The 22,548-nt window shown below is 50.8% G+C and overlaps 1 protein-coding gene across 5 annotated transcripts in view; it reads right to left on the bottom strand.

Moving 5' to 3' along the window:
* Positions 1–184: 184 nt before the first annotated feature.
* PACC1 (proton activated chloride channel 1) overlaps positions 185–22,548 on the bottom strand; it is a 36,649-nt gene continuing 14,285 nt past the window's right edge. The window contains exons 1-7 of one of the 5 annotated variants that reach the window (XM_040636363.1): positions 16,724–16,746; positions 12,407–12,616; positions 10,840–10,991; positions 6,045–6,187; positions 4,924–5,068; positions 2,752–2,859; positions 185–1,112 (exon numbers count right to left, since the gene is read on the bottom strand). In XM_040636363.1, coding sequence (XP_040492297.1) covers positions 951–1,112; positions 2,752–2,859; positions 4,924–5,068; positions 6,045–6,187; positions 10,840–10,991; positions 12,407–12,518 — 822 coding nt within the window. In that variant the 5' untranslated portion in view covers positions 12,519–12,616; positions 16,724–16,746 and the 3' untranslated portion in view covers positions 185–950. Of the gene's footprint in view, positions 1,113–2,659; positions 2,860–4,923; positions 5,069–6,044; positions 6,188–10,839; positions 10,992–12,406; positions 12,638–16,723; positions 16,747–22,548 lie in introns of those variants that run through there. The other 4 variants (XM_040636360.1, XM_040636361.1, XM_040636362.1 and 1 more) reach the window with 4 other exon arrangements.

Here is a 22,548-nt window from a genome sequence, read left to right as displayed (position 1 = left end):
TGTCTGTCACTCTTCCCGACTGGGCCACTTACCCTTCCTTGGACGCAGGCATGATGCACCTTGGGAGTCCGATCCATGCATCCCGGGGGTCCAAGCTCACGCGGCCACTTACGTGGAGGTCACAGAATGGGAGCGCACCGGTGCGTACCAACTTAGCAGACACGCATACTGGCACGCGGAGGCCTTTTGCATTAACCTAACTTTTATTTACCTGTTAATAAAATCATCAAAATACACCGAGTAGGCCCCTCCTCTGCACACACGTCCCGGTGCTCCCGCATGCTCCTCACTGCGCTCCTACGCCTGCATCAGCAGATTCGAGCCAGACAGGCAGGTGGCTAGTCGAGCCGCAAGAAATCTTCGCACTAGTTTCTAGCAGCTTTAAAAAGTCCCACTTAAAATTTAACAAATGAGAGCACGTGGCCAGACAGCGCAGCCGGCAGATGACGCCGGGGACATACGGGATTCCACCTCTGTGTGCGCCTACCCTGCGTGTCTGCGTCGTCAGGATCTGGGGAAACAGAAAATCACACTCTCTTCTGTCCACTTTAAAAACCTCAGGGGAAAAAAAACTAAGGTGAGATGTAGAGCCTTAATTATCTCGTTAGAGCTTAACTATACACCAAAACAAATAAAAAAGGCAGCTTCACAAACCTTCAGAAAACTTGATACATATCTAATTCCATCTTCCACAATCCCTAGTCATACGTCCAAAAACGTTCACTAATAATTTAAATACTTAAATAGGTTTTAGGTTTCCACTGGATCTGTTCCATTAGGCTCTAAACATCCTCTTTTGGGGCCAGGTTAGAAGCTGCAGTCTGGCAGGCTGCTCCTCCCGGCAAGGCCCGTTGCCAGTGAGCACAGGGCCGCTGGTCGCTCCGTTTACCAAACCAGAAGTGACGAGAACTTCCATCGCCGGGGGCAGTTCTACGAACACCACAGGCCACTCAGCTTATGTGGTTTGCCGCCTGACCTCTTTTTTTCAGGTATCTCTTCCTAATTTTGATCATCCATTTCACACTCAGTTTGGCAAACTCCGCTGCTTTAAATAACGCCAAGAAGGCCCCGCAGAGAAGGGCGATTGTGTTCCAAGGATTGGCGGTGATTATCTGGAAAACAGCAACATACACAAGCTCATCAGTTTGCTTCAGCTCTGAGGCCCAGGTCACGTCAGCGTGACTGTCGAGGGCCTCCTACCCCCAGTGACGGGAGTGGCAAGAAAAACACCCGGGTCCTAACAGCGCTGTAACTGTACTCCGTTCTGACGATACAAGGTGCAGAGCTCAAGTCTGAGACACGTACTCACGCCCCTACCATAAAGGGATCCTGGACAAAAACGTGTCTTAAAAAAGCTCTTGCACAAGTCAGATATTCAGTAGTGAGGCTGACATTTCTGGCCTCACCCACGGTAAGCGAACTTGCTTTGGGACAAATTTCCCCCAAAACTCCACCCGCGCCATCAGGCCGGTTCCTCCCGTTTGGGTGCCATCTCAGCTACTCCAACCTGCCCTCCCTCCGGTCCCGCGACGGTCTCACGCCCGCACTCCTGCCCCAGGCTGTGCCTTCTGCTGCCCGGCCCGCGAGGCTTTCCCGGGCCCAGGGTACCGCCCCGTCCCGGCCCCTTGCAGCTCTGCTCTCCGACCACCAAGCCGAAACCCTCTCGACTTCGGCCGAGGCACCGACCCCACAACCCCCTGCGGCAGCCGCGTGCGGCCTGGGACGCGCCCCGTCACGGCTTCCACCCGCGCTCCCCCTGACCGCGACCCCTTCTAGGCCGAGGCCGCCTCGGGGGGTGTTCTGAGTCCCCAGCACCGTAACCGCAGGGTGACCTTGGACAGCGGGAGCCTCAGAGCTCGCAGACACAAGGCGGCGACACCGGCGCCACCGCTCAGGGCTGCGGTGAAGCGGAGTGACCGCGCGACAAAAGCAGGCCTCTTCCGAGCGTGGCCTTGGCTCGGCTCGCTGGGCGCCGCCTCCTGAACAACAGCGGGAGTGGAAGACGCGTCCTCACGCGCTGCACGGGCGGAGGCCAAGGCGGCTGCTCCTCCGCCGGAGCCCTGCCTCGGTCCGCGGCGCGCAGCCCTGCCAGGCCACGGGTCACCCGGGCGGGGTAGGTCGCGGGGCAGCTCGGGTCACTCACACCCTCCACGTGTGGGCCTCGGCCCCGGACGGCGCTTCCCCTCAGCCACGACCACACCAGGACGTGCTGGGATCATCTAAACGCGCATGAGTAGCAGATCGGGCCTGGCTCTGGTGGTGGGGTCTCCCTTCCCTTTAGCAAAGCTGTCCCATCGTTCCTCCCCCCCAAGACGGAGTCAGCATCTGGCATTAGTTGCCGTGCTGTTAATTTTTATTCGTACCTTTCTGCTCTGACAACAAATAATAAGGATTATTATCCAACAGAGACCCGTCAAAAAAGAATGGCTTCCGACAGCCGTAATCTAGACATGAGCTAAATGCAATCCATGCGTTCCACTTGGTTCATTCACTTAACAGTACCATCAAGCGCGTACTCCGTGCTAAGCACCCTGCCAGATGGTAGATAAACGATGGTGAACAAAAGATGAAGCTCCCACCTTCACAGGGCCACCCGTCCTGTGACGGCAAGGCCAGTGAAACACAGCAGAGGACACAAAGTCATAAATGACAAAGTAACCTGTGCACGAAAGGAGACGAGGACAGCCTGCAAGGATGGGTCCAACAGCTCAGCGCAAGGAGTCTGCTCTTGCAACGTGAAGTAGTACTCACATCTTGGACTTTCTGGATGAAAGGATCTTTCCATTCAAAGACTACAAAAAACAGCTGAGCACTTTTCTCGGCGGCTGGCCTCTGGTCAATGTAGTTAACCACACTGGTCTAGGTGGAGAAGAGAAAGCGGTGTTAGCACCTCGGTGCCACTCCCCAGCCTGGGTCGCAGGAAAGGAGAGGAGTCACGGGATCTTGGACCTTGGTTCTCTTCCTGCCATCTTCTGGACAGAGAAAGCCAAAAATCTCATAAGCTGGTACCAGAGCCGAGACTTTACCCTGGTTTCCAGCTCCCTGGGGAAAGGAACAGGATCTGGGATGTACAACAGCTATTCTGGTTATCACCAAAATCGTCATTATGTATCTGGACTCATGAGTAAACCATACTCGAAGTATCATGTTAAGGCATAATGAGAAGCCACAGAAACCTCAAATTTCGAAATACTTGATCTTCAAAGCGGAGTGTTTCAACGCTTCAGGTCAACAGGGACGAAGTGCAGCCTCACAGACCCGCCCAGCTGAGCATTCCCTGCAAACAGCACGCGTGCTTGGTAATTTCTGGTTAGCAATTACCAGAAACTGCGTGGTGTCACGGAGAGCAAACAGGTCCCAGGGGCAGAAGCCCAGGTCCAGCTGAAGGGCTGTGCCCACCCCCTGACCTGAGCCTCCCTGAGCCACTCGCCGCACAGCCGACAAAGCGCCTAGACGGTCAGCAGGTGCGGTCGCGATCAAATGAGACAATAACTACATTAAGTTTTCTAAACTTTAAAACACTCAATAAAAAAACTTTTAAACTTCGTTCTAAAGAGGTCATGTCACCCACCAAAAAACTTCCAGTTTAGATAGCAACAAAAGGCACAAACATTCTAAAATGCGTAGGTTCACTGGGACTTCGGCCCCTTTGGGTTCCGGTCACGGGGGAGCTGCGGGGAGAGCTGGGGAGGCAGGCCGCTCCTAACTGCGAGGTGAACGTATGGTGTCTCCTTTCCTCAGCCTCCATGGGGCCTGATGAGGAAGGTCCTGGAAGCTCCCGGAGAAGAGTGTGGAGTAAAAATCCAGGCGGTGACAGTTATCTGACAAACTAGGATACGTTAAGGACCCATGGCCAGGGAGTTGCCACACCCTAGGGCAGGAGAAAAGCCTGTCCTCTTGAAGGGAATCGGCTTTAAGCCCTTCCCAAAGGTCTCTAATCTGGAGTATCTGAGGACCAGGGGCAGGGAAGGGGCAGACCCGGACGAGAGCATGGCTCCTGGCCAATGACAGCCGCGTGGGTGGAAGTCGGTCCTTCTACTCCAACCCAGGCCTTTCCTGATGCTGCCTGAGTCCAGCCCAACAGAACATCTCTAAGAGGCGTTCCTCTAAGGAGGAACAGAGTTTTCTAGAACAGACCCGTCTCCTCGCTGCCTCTGCAGGACCCAGCCACGGATACACAGGATGACTGGCTCTGGGTGTGGATGTGGGCAGGGGGGCAGCCACAGCCAAGGTGGACGTCCCAAAGGTAGGGCTGCGGCCTTGCTTTCAGTGGTAACTGACAAACAGCCCTGCTGTGGCAACCAAAATGCCCTCTCCTCCCATCCGCACTGCCGGGCCTCTTCCCCGGGTCCTCTCCTGTCTACCGTCAGGACGTCTCTGGGCTCCAGGCCAGTGGACTGGAAGGTTTCAATCGCGCTTCCCATCAGGATCACATTTTGAGCATATACCCAACATACATATGACTTTCAGAAGTGATGTAACATTCTGTTACTGTTCTAACACGACACGCCTTTCAAAATATTCAGAAATAGAAAAAGGATGATAAAGAAATTAATACGAGAAGAAAGCGCATCCCAGTGGATCGTCACGTGCACAACCCTTCAGAGGCCACCGTAGCGAGTGTCTCTTCCCTGCAAATCCCCCGTCTTCCCTGCGGCCCGCAGCCTCTGAGGGCCAAGAACCCGGCTGGGCAAGGCGAGTCACCTGCTCCATGAAACGCAGGCATCTCGGCTTGGCCCACGTGTTTGGCGAGGACTGATGGTGGCCCAGGGAAGGGCCTGGGGAACATGTCTCCGCCCCAGCACGGGGTCCCTTCCCATTCTGAAGACTGCCTAGAGGTCATCCCTTCTGCAAAGCTCCTCTCCACCCCCGAGTCGAGGGTGGAGGTGGCCGGCAACGGACAGCAGGTCCAGGTCCACCCACCTCCTGCCGGAACTCCACCGCTTCCCGCCCGTCCTCTTCCTTCGTCTTCACCAAGGACATCTTGACCCACGTGCGGAAGCCCCCGGAGAACTTCCAGCTGGAATAGGCGCTCTCACAGGCCTGCATGAAGCCCACCCTGTCTGGGCTTGGGAGACAGAGAAGAAAGGGCCCCGTTAGGCACAACAGCAGGATTCAAACTCGGCCACACTCCAACGCAAGCCCCCACTTCGAGCTGGTCTCTTGGCTGGTACCACCGGGATGCTGCCTGCTTCCTGCTCCCTCTCCAAGCTCTGTGTCTCGGTTTGCACACACAGGGAGAACTGTCACCCACCTCGAGGTGGCCCCCCATAGGGGTCCCTCCTCCTTCCCACCTGCTCCCAGAGCACTGGCCGCGAGTCTGCAGGTGCGCCCGCCAGCCTCCCTCTGGGAGACCCGGTGAGGGGAGCCTCACCAGACGGGACACCCATGGTATCTGCCCAGCCAGCAGCTCCACGCAGGGAGGGCAGAGGGAATGCTGGGGAGCAGACAGGGTCAAAGACATCACAGCAGAGGCTTCAAGCTCCGAAACAGAGGACAGAGCAGGGGTGTGTGAGCAGGGGGAGATGGCCAACAGCCTCAGCCAGGGGAGTGGCCTCTCCTCCGTGGTGACTGCCACCCGCTTCCCTTCAATGGAGCCCCAGGCTCAGCGGGACCCAGAGGCCTGAGTCACGCTGGCTTGGGGATGGGAGGAAAATGTTCCCAGTCCCAGTGAGCACTCTGGGCCCCAACGAGGGCGGCAGACAAGAACTTTCATACCCATATTAAACACACGTGGCAAACACACACTGAGCGCTAGACACACTGCCCCTGACACCGCAGGGGAGACCTGGCTCGGGCCAGGGACTCGGGGGGCGCACGAGGTCCCAGCAGCTCCTCCCGCCTTTGCTCGGCAGCGACAGGACCAAGCCTCCCGGCCCACCAGTCTGAACACACACCACACCAGACCTGCTGCACTTTGTGAAGACAGGTCTCCCAGAGCCACGGAGCTCCAGGTCAGTCCCCCGGGCCGATGGGTCATCGCAGCCCCGAGCGTCTGCCCCCGCCCCGAGATGGGCAAGCCCGCTGTGGACTTGGAAGGCCACCTGTGTAGGAACTCCTGGAAAGACGAGAAGAGGAGGTAATCGATGGCACTGAAGTCCTCGCTACTCTCATTCAGGCGGAACTGGAGGAAGACCAGCTCCCGCTTCTTCACCTCGCGGGGCCCCTGGACAATTAGGGCAGATTTCTGCAGAGACACAAAGGCCAGAATCAGCCCTGGGGGAGCTGTGGCTGCTCTGCTCCTGACCGCCCCCACCCCCCCGAGACACTGAGTGTGACTGGAAAGCTCCTCGCCTGGCAGACCCCAGATGACCACAGGCCACCCCCCACCCCCCGCTGTCCATGCTCGCTCCTGCTCAGCCCTGCGGGTACCGCCGGACCACAGCTGAGAGAGCAACTGTCCTCTGTCCACTTTTCTTGGTGGCTGCCTGCGCGAGGGGAGCCCTTTACTTAGAAAGGACGCCAGTGGGGAGCCTGGGTGGTTCAGTCCACTGAGCATCGGACTCCTGATGTTGGCTCAGGTCATGACCTCAGGGTCCTGAGATCCAGCCCGAGTCAGGCCCCCTGCTGAGAGGGGGGGGTCTCCTTGAGATTCTCTCTCTCCCTCTGCCATGCACCCCTCCCCCTGCTGATGCGTACTCTCGCTCTCTAATTAATTAATAAAAAGCATGCTAGCTTACATCCATTACATGTACAAATGTTTTCTTCCAGGCTGTCACTTTTCCATCAACTTTGTTTCTAATGTCATTTGCTAAAGGAAGCTTTAAATTTGATACAGTGACACCTGTAAATCTTTACCTTTATGGTTTCTGGGTAAAACGACATCAACGACCTATATTTCTTTCTTTCTTTTTTTTTTTTTAAGAGAGAGAGAGAGCGTGAGCGAGAGCATGGGGGGGGTGCGTGGGGGGAGGTAGATGGCGGGAGGAGGGGCAGAGGGAAAGAGAACCCCAAGCAGACTCCCGCTGAGCAGGGGCCCTGACGTGGGGCTCGATCTCACAGCCCTGAGCCAAAATCATGAGTGGGTACTTAACCAAGCCACCCAGGCGCCCCTCCCCTCTATTTCTTTATAACACTCTTAAACTTTTTTACATTCAGATGCTTTACACGCCCGGCTTTCAGTTTTGTATCCGGTGTGATACACACAACAGACAACAGACAGAGGCAAGTTTGACCCCTGCGGGCTCACACTGTTCTGCCATCTGACCGGGCAGGTCCCCTCTGTGACGCTGCTCCCTGTCCCCAAACCCAGAGGGCTGACTGTTGTACAGGGGCTCTTCTAGGAGAACTTTTAAAACTAGATTGTTGAATTCCATGAAAAAATGAACTGGGACTTTTTTGACTGATGACACTGGGTTTATAGATTAATTTGGGGAAAAAACATCTTTACATCAATAACTTTTATCAACGCTCTACAGACATTTGAGAGAGTGGGCACTGTCAGGCGCAAGATATCACACACGCACGCTGGACCTCTGCGCGGGGCTGGTCAACCCTTCTTACTCCTTTGTGTCTATTCTGTCTGTGAGCGTGAGAGCGGAAAGTACGGATTTAGTCACCGTTTAAGGCGATGGGTGTTTTTTATTGCTAGCAGGTTTTGCCTAAAATATACAAATGGAATGCTGTTTTTGCACATACGGACTTTTCTGAATGCTACATCTTCGTGGAGAGGCATATATTTTCTATCCATATTAAACCCCCCTCTTGGAGCCCTTCGCACCTGGCATTCTAGTTTGACCGATATGAAAGCCGCCCCTTACTCTGCCTGCCTCTTGCTGCATTTTCCCCAGAGATCTCTGTCCCTTTTATTTTCAACCTTTCCGTGACATGTCGGGTGGCAGCAGAGAATGCTAATGGTTCCCACAATCCACTTCCTCCTGGAGAACTAGCTAGAACCGCTTCCCCAATCCCAGATTCAGCAGCTCGGCCGCCGGGCGGGAGGCTCCTTTCTGGTCCCAGCCGCCGCCACGTGATGAAGTTCCCAGACGTGCACAGCAGTGACTCAGGCGACCACACGGCCCCGTCACAGGGAGCCGCCTGTCCTCACCCTCTGGGAGCGGGCACGTGAGCCGGTGCCGGCGAGCCAGGGCTGCCCCCGAGGCCCAAGAGCGTGCCCTGCGGATAGCAGAGCGACGGACAGAAGCCATCGCTGACCGCCCACCGCGCCCACCGCCCGCACGCCCCACCGGCTCCAAACAACCAGACTTGTCTCTGGGCTCAGCCAGAGCGGGGTGTCTGGGGTGTCTGCTTCTGCACAGCAGCTCCGCCTAGTCTCCGCCCAACACACAAGCTATTTTCTGGAACTGGAATGCTCTGGGGACAAACCGAAAGAGGCGAGGGCTTACCACTTGGGCCCCGGGAACACGGCAGGCGGTGAGGAAAGGAACGGGTGCTACAGGCTGGAGCAGCGGTGGCCCCAACTGTGGCAGAGCCCATCGCGTGGTAAAAGTGCACGGAACTCGGGGCACGAGAGACCAGGAAACGCGAGAACCCAAGTCTGACCGAGCAGCTCGGAGGAGGCGCCTGGGAGGTCACGTGCACGCAGACTGGCCAGGATGCAAGCAGCGCGCAGCCGACCCCTTTCCCAGACGGTGCACTGCACACCAAGGGGGTGGAGGCGGGAGCGGGAGGACCAGCCTGCCTCCAAGGCCGCGGCGGCGGCGGCGGCAGGGCAAGGTGGGGGCGCACTGTCCCATGTCCACTCCAGCCACGACCAGGGAGAACGTCCGCCGAGGCCAGATCTGCCCGGGGCCACGGAGCGCACAGAGACCTCTAACCGAGGTGCTCCGCGGTGCCTGCAGAGGCGCCCCAGGCCGCCCCCCGCGGGCGTCACCGGCGCCCCCACAGCGGCCGTGTGCTGGCCCCCGGCCCCGCAGGAGCCCTCCGATGCTTCCCTGACCCTCCTCCCCCGCCTCACCGCCCCGTGCTGCTTTGGGTGGGGGACCCGGCGTCCCGGGAGGCCAGAATCGCTCCCAATTCACGGCTGCGGACCGCAAGGAAGCGCGTGCGGAACCGCCGGGGGAGACCGAGCGTCACCCGGTGCTGGAGGCGCTGAGGGCCTTCAACGCAGCTTCTGCGCCAACAACCCTCCTGTGTGCCCGGATTTCACGGGAGTTTATATGTACTCAGATCCCGTAACTACTGCGGTGACTGCAACCGGCCCCACCAGGAGTGGGAACGAGCGTGGGGGCCCCTGGGCTGCGCGGCTCAGCGGGGGCGGGGGGGCCGGCCACCCCGAGCGGACAGCAGCGGCGGGGGTCCGCACGGCGTTTCTAGGGTCCATCCAGCTCTTCCTTAACGTTTCTAAAAGTACGTTCCTTTTCATTTAAATTAGCATCCGTTTCCCTATTCTACAGAGTCCGCCCTGCTTGCTCCTCTCGGTCCTCCTTTCTATGCCGCTGCTTTCGTGTAGATGTCCGGTGAGCCTTAACTGTCCATTCCCACTGCTGAAGGGCGGGCCAGGGTGACGAGCACAGGTCAGGGGGGCGAGTGCCCCCCGGGCGTCCTCTTGCGGGCCCGCGCTCGCCTGGGCCTGACAGCCTGCGGCCGTGGACAGGCAATGCCCGCAGGCCGGGTCCTGGGCTGATTTCTCTCCCGGGAAGACACTCCCCTCCGGTACCTGTCGCCCGGGTCAGCTGTGGAGGCCCAGTGTCAAGCTGTGCCGTTTCTGTGCCGCCCCAGCGCCCAAACAGGGAACCTCCCCTGAGCCTCCACCGAGAACGTTCTTACCCAGAGGAAGACGCTATGCCCAGCAGCTCCGCGCGCCCCGGGAGGGCAGGACGCAGAGCAGGCCCTGCCAAGGACGGTCCCGGGACGACTGCCCCTGACCGCTGCCCTGCCCTCTGTGCCTGCTGACGCTGAGCTGGGAGCCGGAAGGAAGGCTCTCGGCTCCCCCACGCCTCTCCTCACCTGTTCCAGGGTGTGCACTCTGTTTGCTCGGTCCACCTGACCCGATTTACCCGTTCTGGGTTTGTGGGGCCCCCATGGAAACTTTGCTTTACTCTAGTTTCTACAGCAGAGGGAATCATTTCAGCCGGCTCTTAGGAGGAAGCCTAGAGTAAATGTGAACAGAACCATCCCGGCAGGACTCTTCACCTCAGGCCCACCCCAGGAGCCACATGAGCTCCTCTCACCCCCCCACTCCGCCTCCCGCCGCTCTGGGGGCCCCTGCCCCTGCAGCGCTCCCAGCTACCGGAACCGTGCACAGACACAAACAGGCAAGCGGCTGCCTCTACCTGAAAACCCCTTTCCTCTCTTTGATCCGAAAAACCTTTACTCAGCCCCGTTCAATCCTCCCTGGAACAAGGACATGGGATGCAAGAGAGAAGATGTAAATAAATATAAAATTCCTTCCCTGCCTTCAAAACCCTGGGCAGGTGCTGCCAGGGCTGGGGGGTCCTCGTTCCCACCCAGACCGGCTTCTTCACAGTGGCCTATTGATTCCAAAATACGGATTCCCAGGCTCCGCTCCCAGGAATGAATCATTCAGTCGACCCCATGTGGCAGTTCTGTCGGGCGCTCAGGTATAGGACTGCCTCCTCTACGCCACACTGGCCTCACCCTGCAACCTTTCATCCTTCCATCAAGGGTGGGATCTTATCACAACGTCAGGAATCCCCGAGCATCCCTCGGAGAATGCTGAAGCCCCCACAGCCCTTCCTGACAGAGGCCAGCCAGCCATGGCCATGACTCCAACTGGGACAGCCTCGTGGTTGCTGGGGGCCAAGGGCCCGCACAAAGGGAGTGCGAGAGGCCCCGTGGCAGAAAGAAGCCCAGGCCCGCAGGGCGTAGGGCTGATGGAGCGCCCCGCCCAGGCCTGGCGCAGCGGACGGGAGTTACCAGGGTCTGGCTGGAGAAAGGGTCCGTGTAGTTGATCCTCTGGGTGGTGCAGTTCACGTCGCCCGGCTGGCCGGGGCTCCTCAGAGGCGGAATGACCTCGTAATGGTGCATGCAGCTCAGCAGCTGGGCCTGACCTGGGTACAGAGCAATCCCTACGGGGCACACACAGGAAAAAGGGAACGTCAGAAGTCACGGTCCCGGCCACACGCCTAATATCACGTCACGCACATTTTTTCACACCCACCCACAACCCAAGTTCAAGACTCCCTGGCTGATGACAGAGGAGGGAGAAGAAGAGGGTTATGGAGTGGGGAGCCGAGTCTGCTGCCCCCAGAAAGCCCTACTCTAACGGAGGACACAGTCCCCTTCTCAGAAAGCCCCTCTCCTGGCCTGGGCTGCGGCCTCCCTGGCGCCTGCACCAAAACCCACCCTACTTCACGACCCTGCTCGGGACACCCCGAGGGGGCCTCCATGACAGAGCCTGGAGGCGCCAACCCCCCGGCACCGCCACCCACCTGCGGATTCAGTGGGAGGCCCCCGGCTGTGGGACTCCCCACGGCTTACTTTGCCTCTCGCCTCCTGCTCTGATCAGGGCTCCAGGTGTGCAAGTCGCACCCCAACGGTCCCTCCCTCACCTCAGCCAGAGCACCTCATTCGAGGCTCTACTGACAGTAGCTGTCCGCCCTCGGTGGCAGAAACACCTGAGAGCAGCGACTGGCACCAGACACAGGCAGAGCTCGGAGACCCAGAGACCGGAAACAGATGCTGAAACCGCGGATTCGGGGACCAAAGCAGACCCACAGAGAAGAGGGACAAACACAAGATAGACAAAGATGGGCAAAGCAGCTGCGAGCCGCACACCTTCCAGGAGCCCAGGCAAAAGGCACTGAGACTCTGGCCTCGTCCTGCGTGCCGCCATCCACAGGGGCAGTCGGGCATCCCGTTCTCAGAGCAGGTGCGCGCAGCAGGTGGGCACGGCTGGCGCCCTCAGAGCTCAGTTCACGCCCACACTTCCGGAACCCTGTGGCAGCCTCATGGCCAGGAGGCAGACACTACACTCTCTGGCACAGATGACTGCCTGCTCAGGGACTGGCCTCCCGATGGGACAGGAGAGGTAGGGAGCCCCCTCCCCAGGCAGGGCCCCAACCACCTCTGGATGGCTCTACCTCCTGCCACCCTTCGCTCCCACTGCTCCTCACCGCTGGCCTCTAGCTCCAGCCAGGCTAGACACAGCCTCTCCAGAGAAGCCCTGTGCCTCCCTATACTCGCCTTTGCTCCTGCCGATCCCCCTCCCAGAAAAACTCGCTTCTCGCCTCTCAAAGCCCAGCTCAAGTCCGATCTCTGTGCAAAGCCTTCCTTGCAGTGACCACGGCCAGCCCTGTCCACCCCTCTGCTCGGCACAGGACACGCTCTGCTGCGTCCGGACAGCAGCCCCCTGGGTGTGTCCGCTACACCGAGACGGGGCTCGGGCTCCTCCGGCTGCCTGTGGCGCCCAGCACGGCGAGTGAGCGCAGCGGGGGCTCCTCTGTAAGCCGGGGCCCCAGTCCATCCGGGGCAGGCTCTCTACCTGGGGCGTCGTAGCGATCCACCTCCTTGTAAGACACCGACATGACCGGGTGCGTGAGTTTCTCGCGGAAGTCTGTGACGGTCTGGTAGACCAGGAAGACCGCCCCGGCCATGAGCAGCAGGTAGATGAAGAGCAGCAGCACCGAGAAGACGTTCTTCAGGCAGGCCTTGCTGAAGCGGACGCTGCTGCAGGCGGACCCGCTGTCCGGGGCTGGACAACAACGTGGCACAGCTGACGGAGCCCAGCGGCAGGTGCGGCCGGAGGCGGTCGGCGACCTGCAGGCCCTTCGCCTGCTCTACCGAGGAGGCAAGGTCCCCCGCACCCCCAGCCCTCCCCCCTCGGCCCCCTCCCCCAAATCATAACACGTGGCACGTGGCGACACTCGCCGGGCACTCACTGTGCCAGAAAGGGGGCTCCAAGTGGAAGGAGACCGTTATTCTCTTTAAGAACCTCCCATCTGGAGGACAAAGTTACAATCCGACACAGAAGCCGGCCCCAACCGATTTTTCTGGCCTCATCCCTTACCTCTCTGCTCCTGCAATGCCTCCAGCTCCAGCTGTGCTAAATGACTTTGTTCCCCCAGCGTGCAGAGCCCCCCTCGACCCTGGGGCCCCCCCATCTGCCCATCCATGTGCTTGGCCTGACACCCCTTTCTTCCACAGCTGACCCCTAACTCACACTTCGGGCTCTGGTTTAGAAAAGCATCTCCTCAAAGAAGCCTTCCCTGACCCATACATTGACTGGAGGACCCCTCTGTCAGGGCTCCCAAGGCGCCTTCATGTCCTCTCTCCTCACTCTACAGCCTGTCTGCACGTCTCTTCATCTTCCTCGGCCATAGGCTCCACGAGGGCAGAGCCGGTCTTGCCCTCACTGAACCCTCGCCCTTCACAACGTGCCTGGACGAGCGCGGCGTCCTGCGTTTCTACGGGGGAGTGACTCAGCGGCTGAGGGAGTGTGTCCTGATGCCATCCCTGCGGCACGGCTCTGCCTCTCCTGCCTGCTCGCAGACCACCCCCAGCCTTGGTCATCCTCTGCTACGGACTAAATTATCTGTCCCCCAACAAATTCATACTCTGAACCTCCTCCCCAGTGTGACTGCCCCTGGAGTTAGGGCATGTGAGGAGATAAGGAAGGTTAAATGAGGGCATAACGGTGGGGCCCAGATCTAACGGGACTAGTACCCTTTTAAGAAAGATGACGAGACACCAGGGACACACACACACAGAGAAAAAGCCCCACGAGGACACAGGGAGAAGGTGGCCATGTGCGAGCCAAGGAGGGGGGCCTCACGAGAAACCAAATTTGTCAATACCTTCATCTTTGATTTCCAGTCTCTAGGACAGAGGGAAAAAATGTCTGTTGGTTAAGCTACCCAGCCTGGGGTACTTTGGTACGGCAGCCCAAGCCGACTGAGACACTCCCATTGTGCTTTGTGCCGTCTCCACTCCTGAGGAAGGAGCCCCATTCCCTCCACAGTGGTGAAGCCCAAGGCTGAAGAGCAGTGTGACCGTAAGTCCAAAAACGTATGTGCGTGGCTTCTGGCTTCCACCAATGACAGAACACCTTGGTCACACCACCCTCCACCAGACAACATTTACAAAATTTGGACAAAATACTTAAAAATTACATGAAGGCACTGGAGAACGATCAAAAGCAGGCAGAAATGAGAAGAGTGGACCCTGGAAGGAGAGAAACTGCACCTGATCAGATTTATAAGTTTGCATGTTTTGCCTGAGTGCACTCACCCATCTCTACAGGGCATGGTTCCGGGGGGCCGTGGACAGAGTTCAGGGCTGACAGAGCAGTCAGAAAGTCAAAGGGAACCTTGAAAGGGATGGGGAGGGTGAACCCCCAAATCTGCATTATTAAATATGCACATATCAAACTCTTGGCTGGAGACTCCAGGGGGGGCCCAAGGGGAAAAAAAAAAAAAAACAGCAGCTGTCAATGAAAAGAACTGAGTGGAGATTACAGCTGCTGCTAATAGAGGGGACCCAGGAGTTTGGAACGTGTCTCATCACATTAACTACCTGCTAAGACAAAAATCCTTCAGAGGATTGTAACAGAATCCAGAACCTCCGTAATGTACCATTATCGTGTCTAGGGTTGAATCAGAAATCACTAGACATGAGAGGAAACAAGAAAACATGACCCATACCTAAGGAAAAAAAGGAGTCTATAGAAAGCAAATCCAGGATGGCCCACATGTCGCCATCAGAAGCTCCCATCTGGAGAAAGGAACTTTACAACACTTGAAGGGCTAAAGGAAAATATATACACAAGGAAGAGACAAAGAGGAAATACAGAAATAGAAACTATAAAAAAGAACCAGAGACACCTGGGTGGCTCGGACAGTTAAGCATTTTCCTTCAGCTCAGGTCATGATCTTGGGGTCCTGGGATCGAGCTCCACGTTGGGCTCCCTACTCAGTGGGGAGCCTGCTTCTCTGTCTCCCTCTGCCCCTCCCCTTGTTCGTGCTCTCTCTTGCTCTCTCTCTCAAATAAATAATAAATTTGAAGGGAAAAAAAAAAAAGAACCAAACGGGATTCTAAACCTGGAAAGTAAATGAAAAATTCGCTGACCTGTCTTAATAGCAGAAGACGGCAGGAAAAAAAAAAGCGCAGCTCAAGTTAAATGAACAAAAATTAACCACTTTGAAAACAAACAAAACTGAAGGAAAAACTGAACCTACCTAGATAAAGCCTATCTAGATAACTGTGGGACAATATCCAGCAGTCTAACAACATGTAACTGAAGAAAATTGGTTACAAAGAGGATTTGAAAAAATAAGGCCCAAACTTCCCAAAACTGGAGGAAAAAACCATCAAATTTGCAGATCTGAGAAGGTCAATCCATGCCAAGCAGAGTAAAGAAGAGTCCCGAGGCAAGTCACAGTCAAACTGCAAACGCAAAGAGAAACAATCTTGAAAGCAGCTAGGCAAAAAAAGACATATTATGTACAGAATATTCTGTCTCATGATAGGTAACCTGGGATCAGAAATAATGTAGGCCCAAAGACAGTGGAACCTCTTTAAAGGGCCGGAAGAAAAAAAATTCTGTCAGCCCTGAATTAAATTCCAACAAAACTAACTTTCAAAAAATGAAGGTGAAAGAAAGATATTTTCAAACATAAAAGCTGAGAGACTTCATGGCCAACAGAAATGCACCTCAATGCACGTTAAAGAAATTCTGAAAGCCAAAGGGAACTGACGCTAGATGACCACTCTCAAAGGTACAGGAAGGAATAAAGATCACTGAAATGCTAACAGGTGGGTAAATATAAAAAGCTGCTTATGTATTTTTAAAACATAAGACTTCTAAAGCAAAAATTACACACCAGAATCATAAGGTTTATAACTTGCAGGAAAGAAGAATGGAGAAACAAAAAACACGAGACAAAGAGAAAACAGCAAAATGGTAGAACCAAATCCAGCCATATCAATAATCACATTAAATGTAAACGGACTAGGGACAGTCCAAGATGGCAACACAGGAAGACCTTGAACTCACGTCCTCCCATGGTCACACCAATTCTACACCCACATATAGAGCAATGCCTCCTGAAGAACTGATGGCTGACCCAACAGCACAACAAAAGATAGAAGGACCACACACAGACGGGCACGAGAGATGGGAACATAGTAACAACTGTACCCCTCTCCTGCCATTGTGGACTGGAGTAGAGGGGGATAGCACTGAGGGACCCTCGTGCAGATTCACCTGCCCTGAAGCCCAGAAAAAAAGCTGTGGTTTAAAAGGTTTAAATGACTAAAGGTGAAGGAAACCCATTCGCTAACCCTAGAGCATCTGACAAATGGTGGAGAAATTGCTAGACTTTTCTCCAGGGTCAGAGGTGCTGGTGAGCACCACTGTTTATGTTGCCCGTCCACCTTGGTGGCACAGATGGGAGCAGAGGCTAGATGCTCTAACCCACCTACTGCCTCAGTGAGCTTCAGGACCCCAGCCCACACATCCAGCCATATTTGCAAGGTGCCCCTCCCAACCCATGCCTGCTTAAGCGCCAGCTGACCCAGCAAGGCACACCCCAGACCCCCATCCCATCCTCACCTGTGCCAGCTTCACTTTTCCCTGCCAGGATGCCCCCTGCAGAGAACACCCGGGGACCCCTAGCTGGCACCCACTACAGCTCCAGTCAGCCAGCCAAAGCTACACACAGCCAGGCACACGCAGTCTATGCAGGTAAGTTCCTGCACAGAAGGTCAAACAAAATGATGAGACATATAAACATGCTCCAAACAAAAGAATAAGACAAATCTTCAGATAAAGAATTAAACAAAACAGAGATAAACAATTTACCTGATAATAATTCTAAAGATGCTCATGAGACTTGAGAGAGGAGTGGATGAGCTCAGTGAGACATGCAACAAAGAGATAGAAAATATAAAAAATAATGAATCATCGAGCCTTACATCGAAAACCAGGGATGTACTGTATGGTGACTAACATAATAAAAATCATTATATATAAAAAAAAAAAAAAAATATATATATATATATATAAAAGAACCAACCAGAGTTGAAGAATACAGTAACTGAAATGAAAAATACAGGAGAAGACATCAACAGATTAGGATACACAGATCAGATCAGCAATTTGGAAGAAAGGATAATGGAAAGTACCCATTGAATGGCAAAAAGAAAAAAGACTTTTTAAAAATGAGGATAGGTTATTGACAGATGAATGGATAAAGAAGATATGGTGTGTATATGTGTGTGTGTGTATGTGTGTGTGTATGCAGAGATGTATATACATACACATACATACATACACACAACGAAATACTACTCAGCCAAAAAAAAAAAAAAGAAATCTTGCCATTTGGAATGACATGGATGGAACTAGAGGGTATTATGCTAAGAGAAATAAGTCAATCAGAGAAAGACAATTATATGATCTCACTCATGTGAACTTTAAGAAAAAAGCAGGATCATTGGGGAAGGGAGGGAAAAATAAAACAAGATGAAATCAGAGAGGGAAACAAACCATCAGACTCTTAATCATAGGAAACAAACTGAGGGTTGCTGGAGGGGGGGAGGGGGGAGGATGGGGTAACTGGGTGAGGGACATTAAGGAGGGCACGTGACATAATGAGCACTGGGTATTATATACAACTGATGAATCACTGAACTCTACCTCTGAAACTAATAATACATTATATGTTAATTTAATTTAAAATTTAAAAAAGGCGATATAGCTGTCATAATATTAAAAATCTTAATTTTGAAAATATTAAAAATCTTAAGTGAAAAAAAAATTAAGGATAGGTTAGAGGACCTCTGAGATAACTTCAAGTGTATTAATATATGCATTATGGGGGTCCCAGAAGAAGAGAGAGAAAAGGGGCAGAAAACTTATTTGAAGAAATAACAGCTTAAAAGTTCTCTAACCTGGGGAAAGAAAGAGATATCCACAGAGTCCCAAACAAGATGAACTCAATGAAGTCCACACCAAGACATAATAATTAAAATGTCAAAGATTAAAGATAAAGAGAGAATCTTATTTTTTTTTTAAGATTTTATTTATTTGACACAGAGAGAGAGAGAGCACAAACAGGGAGGAGGGGGAAAGGCAGAAGCAGGCTCCCTGCTTGCAGGGCTCAATCCCAGGACCCTGGGATCGTGACCTGATCCAATGGCAGATGCGTAACCAACTGAGCCACCCAGGCACCCCAAAGAGAGAATCTTAAAAGCAGCAAGAGAAAAGCAAAAAGTTAATAACTAGAGAAACCCCATTAGGCTATCCGCTGATTTTTCAGCAGAAACATTGCAGCAGCATGATATAGCCAAAGTGCTGAAAGAAAAAAACCTACTACCAAGAATACTCTACCTAGCAAGGTTATTATTCAAAATTGAAGGAGAGAGAAAGTTTCCCAGACAAGCAAAATTTAAAGGAATTCATCACCACTAACCTGGCCATTAAAGGGACTTATTTAAGCAGAACAGAACATCACTAGAAGATTATTGAAAGGAAGAGATTTCATGGGTGAAAGTAACCATATAGTAAAGTAGACCAATCACTTGGAAAGCTAGTATAAAGGTTAGAAGACAAAAGTAGTAAAATCGATTATATCTAAAACATTAGTGAAGAGATTCACAAAATAGAAAGATGTAAACTATGAAATCATATACATAAAAATGGGGAATAAAAATGTAGTGCTTTTAGAATGTGTTTGAACTTAACCATCGACTCAGTATAGGTTGCTATATACTTAGGATATTATATATAAACCTCATGGTTACGACAAACTAAAAATCTGTGATATACAAAAAATGAAGAGAAAGGAATCCAAACATAATACCAAAGAAAGTCATCAATCACAAGGGAAGAGACCAAGAGAAGAAGAACAGAGAAAAACTACAAAAACAACCAGAAAACAATAAGCAAAATGGCTATCAAAACTTTAAATGTAAACAGTCTAGATGCTCCAATCAAAACACTGAATGGATAGGGGCGCCTGGGTGGCACAGCGGTTAAGTGTCTGCCTTTGGCTCAGGGCGTGATCCTGGCGTTATGGGATCGAGCCCCACATCAGGCTCCTCCGCTATGAGCCTGCTTCTTCCTCTCCCACTCCCCCTGCTTGTGTTCCCTCTCTCGCTGGCTGTCTCTATCTCTGTCAAATAAATAAATAAAATCTTTAAAAAAAAAACAAAACTGAATGGATAAAGAAACAAGACCCATCTACATGCTGCCTACAAGAGACTCACCTGAGACCTAAAGACACACAGAGACTGAAAGTGAATGGATGGGAAAAACATTTACTATGCAAATGAAGGCAGAAAAACAAACAAACAAAAACAAACCCAAAAACTGGAGTAGCAATACTTCTGTCAGAGAAAATAGACTTTAAAACAAAGACTGCAGCAAGAGACAAAGAAGGGCATTACATAATGATAAAGTAATTCAACAAGAAGACATAACTGTAAATATCTATGCCCAACAATGGAGTATTTAAATACATGAAACAAATATTAAAGGATATACAGAGAGAAACTGATGGTAATATAATGCTAGTAGGGCACTTTAACACCCCACTTACACCAACGGATAGATCATCCAGGCAGAAAATCAATAAGGAAACAGTGTCATTAAACAACACATTAGACCAGATAAACTTAACATATATATACAGAATATTCCATCCAAAATCTACAGAATACACATTCTTTTCAAGCACACATAGAACATTATCCAGAAAAGATCACATTAAGTCACAAAATAAGTCTCAATAAATTTAAGACTAAAATCATATCACGTATCTTTTCTGACCACAACTGTATGAAACTGGAAATCAATTACAAGAAAGAAAAAAAAGAAACACTAGAAAAAAGCAGAAACACAGGCTAAACAACATGCTACTAAACAACAAATGAGTGAATGAAAAAACTGAAGCGAATATTTTTTTAAAAGATTTTATTTATTTATTTGACAGAGAGAGAGGCAGCCAGGGAGAGAAGGAACACAAGCAGGAGGAGTGGGAGAGGAAGACGGCTCCCAGTGGAGAAGCCTGATGTGGGACTCGATTCCAGGACTCTGGGATCACGCCCTGGGCCGAAGGCAGATGCTTAACAACTGAGCCACCCAGGCGCCCCTGAAGAGAATATTAAAAAAAGAAAAATACCTGGAAACAAATGAAAATGGAAACACAACAGTTCAAAATCTTTGGGATGCAGCAAAGGCAGTTTTAAGAGAGAAGTTTATAGCAATACAGGCTCACCTCAACCAGAAAAATCCCAATCTAACCCCACACCTAAAGAAACTACAGAAAGAGGAACAAACAAAGCCCAAAGGTAGTAAAAAGAAGGAAATAATAAAATCAGAGCAGATATAAATAAAATAGAGACTAAAAAAATAAAAATAGAAAAGATTAATGAAACCAAGAGCTGGTTCTTTAAAGGATAAACAAAATTGATAAATCTTTAGCCAGACTCATCAAGAAAAAAAGAGCAAGAACTCAAAGAATAAAATCAGAAATGAAAGAGAAATTAAAACTGATAACACAGAAATAAAAAGGATTATAAAAGACTACAAAATATTATACACAAACAAACTAGACGACCTAGAAGAAATAAATGCCTAGGAATATACAATCTTCCAATACTGAATCAGGAAGAAATAAAAAATCTGAACAGATTTCTGTTCAGAATACCCAGACACCAAAACCAAAGACGCTACCAAAAAAAGAAAATATTCCTGATAAATATAGATACAAAAATACTCAACAAAATATTAGCAAACCAAATTCAACAATACATTAAAAAGTTCATTGACCAAGATCAAGCAGGATTTATTCCAGATGGATTTATGCAAGGATGGTTCAATATCTGCAAATTAATCAATGTGATACACCACATTTAAAAAAATGAAGGATAAAAACCATATGATCATCCCAATAGATGCAGCAAAAGGATTTGACAAAATTCAACATCCATTCATGATAAAAACTCTCAACAGGGGCGCCTGGGTGGCACAGCGGTTAAAGCGTCTGCCTTCGGCTCAGGGCGTGATCCCGGCGTTCCGGGTTCGAGCCCCACGTCAGGCTCCTCCTCTATGAGCCTGCTTCTTCCTCTCCCACTCCCCCTGCTTGTGTTCCCTCTCTCGCTGGCTGTCTCTATCTCTGTCAAATACATAAATAAAAAATCTTTAAAAAAAAAAAAAAAAAACTCTCAACAAAATAGGGTCAAAGAAAACATACCTCAACGAAATAAATGCTATATATGACAAACCCACAACTAATATCATACTCAACAGTGAAAAACTGAAAGCTTTTCCTCTAATATCAGGAACAAGACAAGATGTCCATTCTTGACATTTTTATTCAACACAGAACTAGAAGTCATAGCTGCAGCAATCACACAAGAAATAAAAACCATCCAAATCAGTAAGTAAGAAGTGAAACTGTCACTATTTGCAGATAACGTGATACTATATATGGAGACCGTAAAGACTCCACTAAAAACCATTAGAACTAATAAATGAATTCAGTAAAGTTGCAGGATACAAAGTTAACATACAGAAATCTGTTGCATTTCTATACACTAATAACAAAGTAGCAGAAAGTAAAATTAAGAACACAATCCCATTTATGATTGCATCAAAAAGAATAAAATACCCAGGAATAAATTTAACCAAGTAAGTGAAAGACTTGTACTCTGAAAACTATAAGACAGTGTTGAAAGAAACTGAAGATAACACCAAAAAAATGAAAAGATATCACACTCATGGATTGGAAGAATATTAAGATGTCCATACTACCCAAAGCAATCTACAGATCCAATGCAACCCCTTTCAAAATACCAATAGTATTTTTCACAGAACTAGAACAAATAATACTAAAATCTGTGTGGAACCAAAAAGACCGTGAATAGCCAAAGCAATCTTGAGAAAGAACAAAGCTGGAGATATCACAAGCTATACTATAAAACTATAGTAATCAAAACAGTATGGTACTGGCACAAAACAGACACGTAGGTCAACAGAACAGAATAGGAAACGCAGAAATAAACCCATGTTTACATATGGTCGATTAATCAACAACAAAGGAGGCAAGAAGATACAATGGAGAAAAGACAGTCTCTTCAATAAATGGTGTTGAGAAAACTGGACAGCTACATGCAAAAAAATAAAACTGGACCACTTTCTAACACATACAACTTACATCATACATGAAAGTACACTCAAAATGGAATAAAGACCTAAATGTAAGACCAGAAACTATAAAACTCCTAAAGGAAAACATACTCAGTAATCTCCTGGATCTGTCTTCTCATGCAAGGGAAACAAAAGCAAAAACAAACTATTGGGATTACATCAAACTAAAAAGCTTTTGCACAGCAAAAGAAACCATCAACAAAATGAAAAGGCAATCTACTAAACATTTGCAAATGATAAATCCAACAAAGGATTAATATCCAAAATATATAAAGAACTCATTCAACTCATGTAACACCCCCCAAAAAATCAGATTAAAAAAATGGCAGAGGATCTGAATAGACAATTTTCCAAAGAAGACATCCAGATGGCCAAGAGACACATGAAAAGATGCTCAACATCACTAACCATCAGGGAACTGCAGATCAAAACCACAATGAGATATCCCCTCACATCAGTCAGAATGGCTAGCA

Source organism: Ursus maritimus, unplaced genomic scaffold (assembly GCF_017311325.1).
Source record: "Ursus maritimus isolate PB19 unplaced genomic scaffold, ASM1731132v1 scaffold_2, whole genome shotgun sequence".
NCBI lineage: Eukaryota > Metazoa > Chordata > Mammalia > Carnivora > Ursidae > Ursus > Ursus maritimus.
This window is presented reverse-complemented; position numbering and strand designations above follow the sequence as displayed.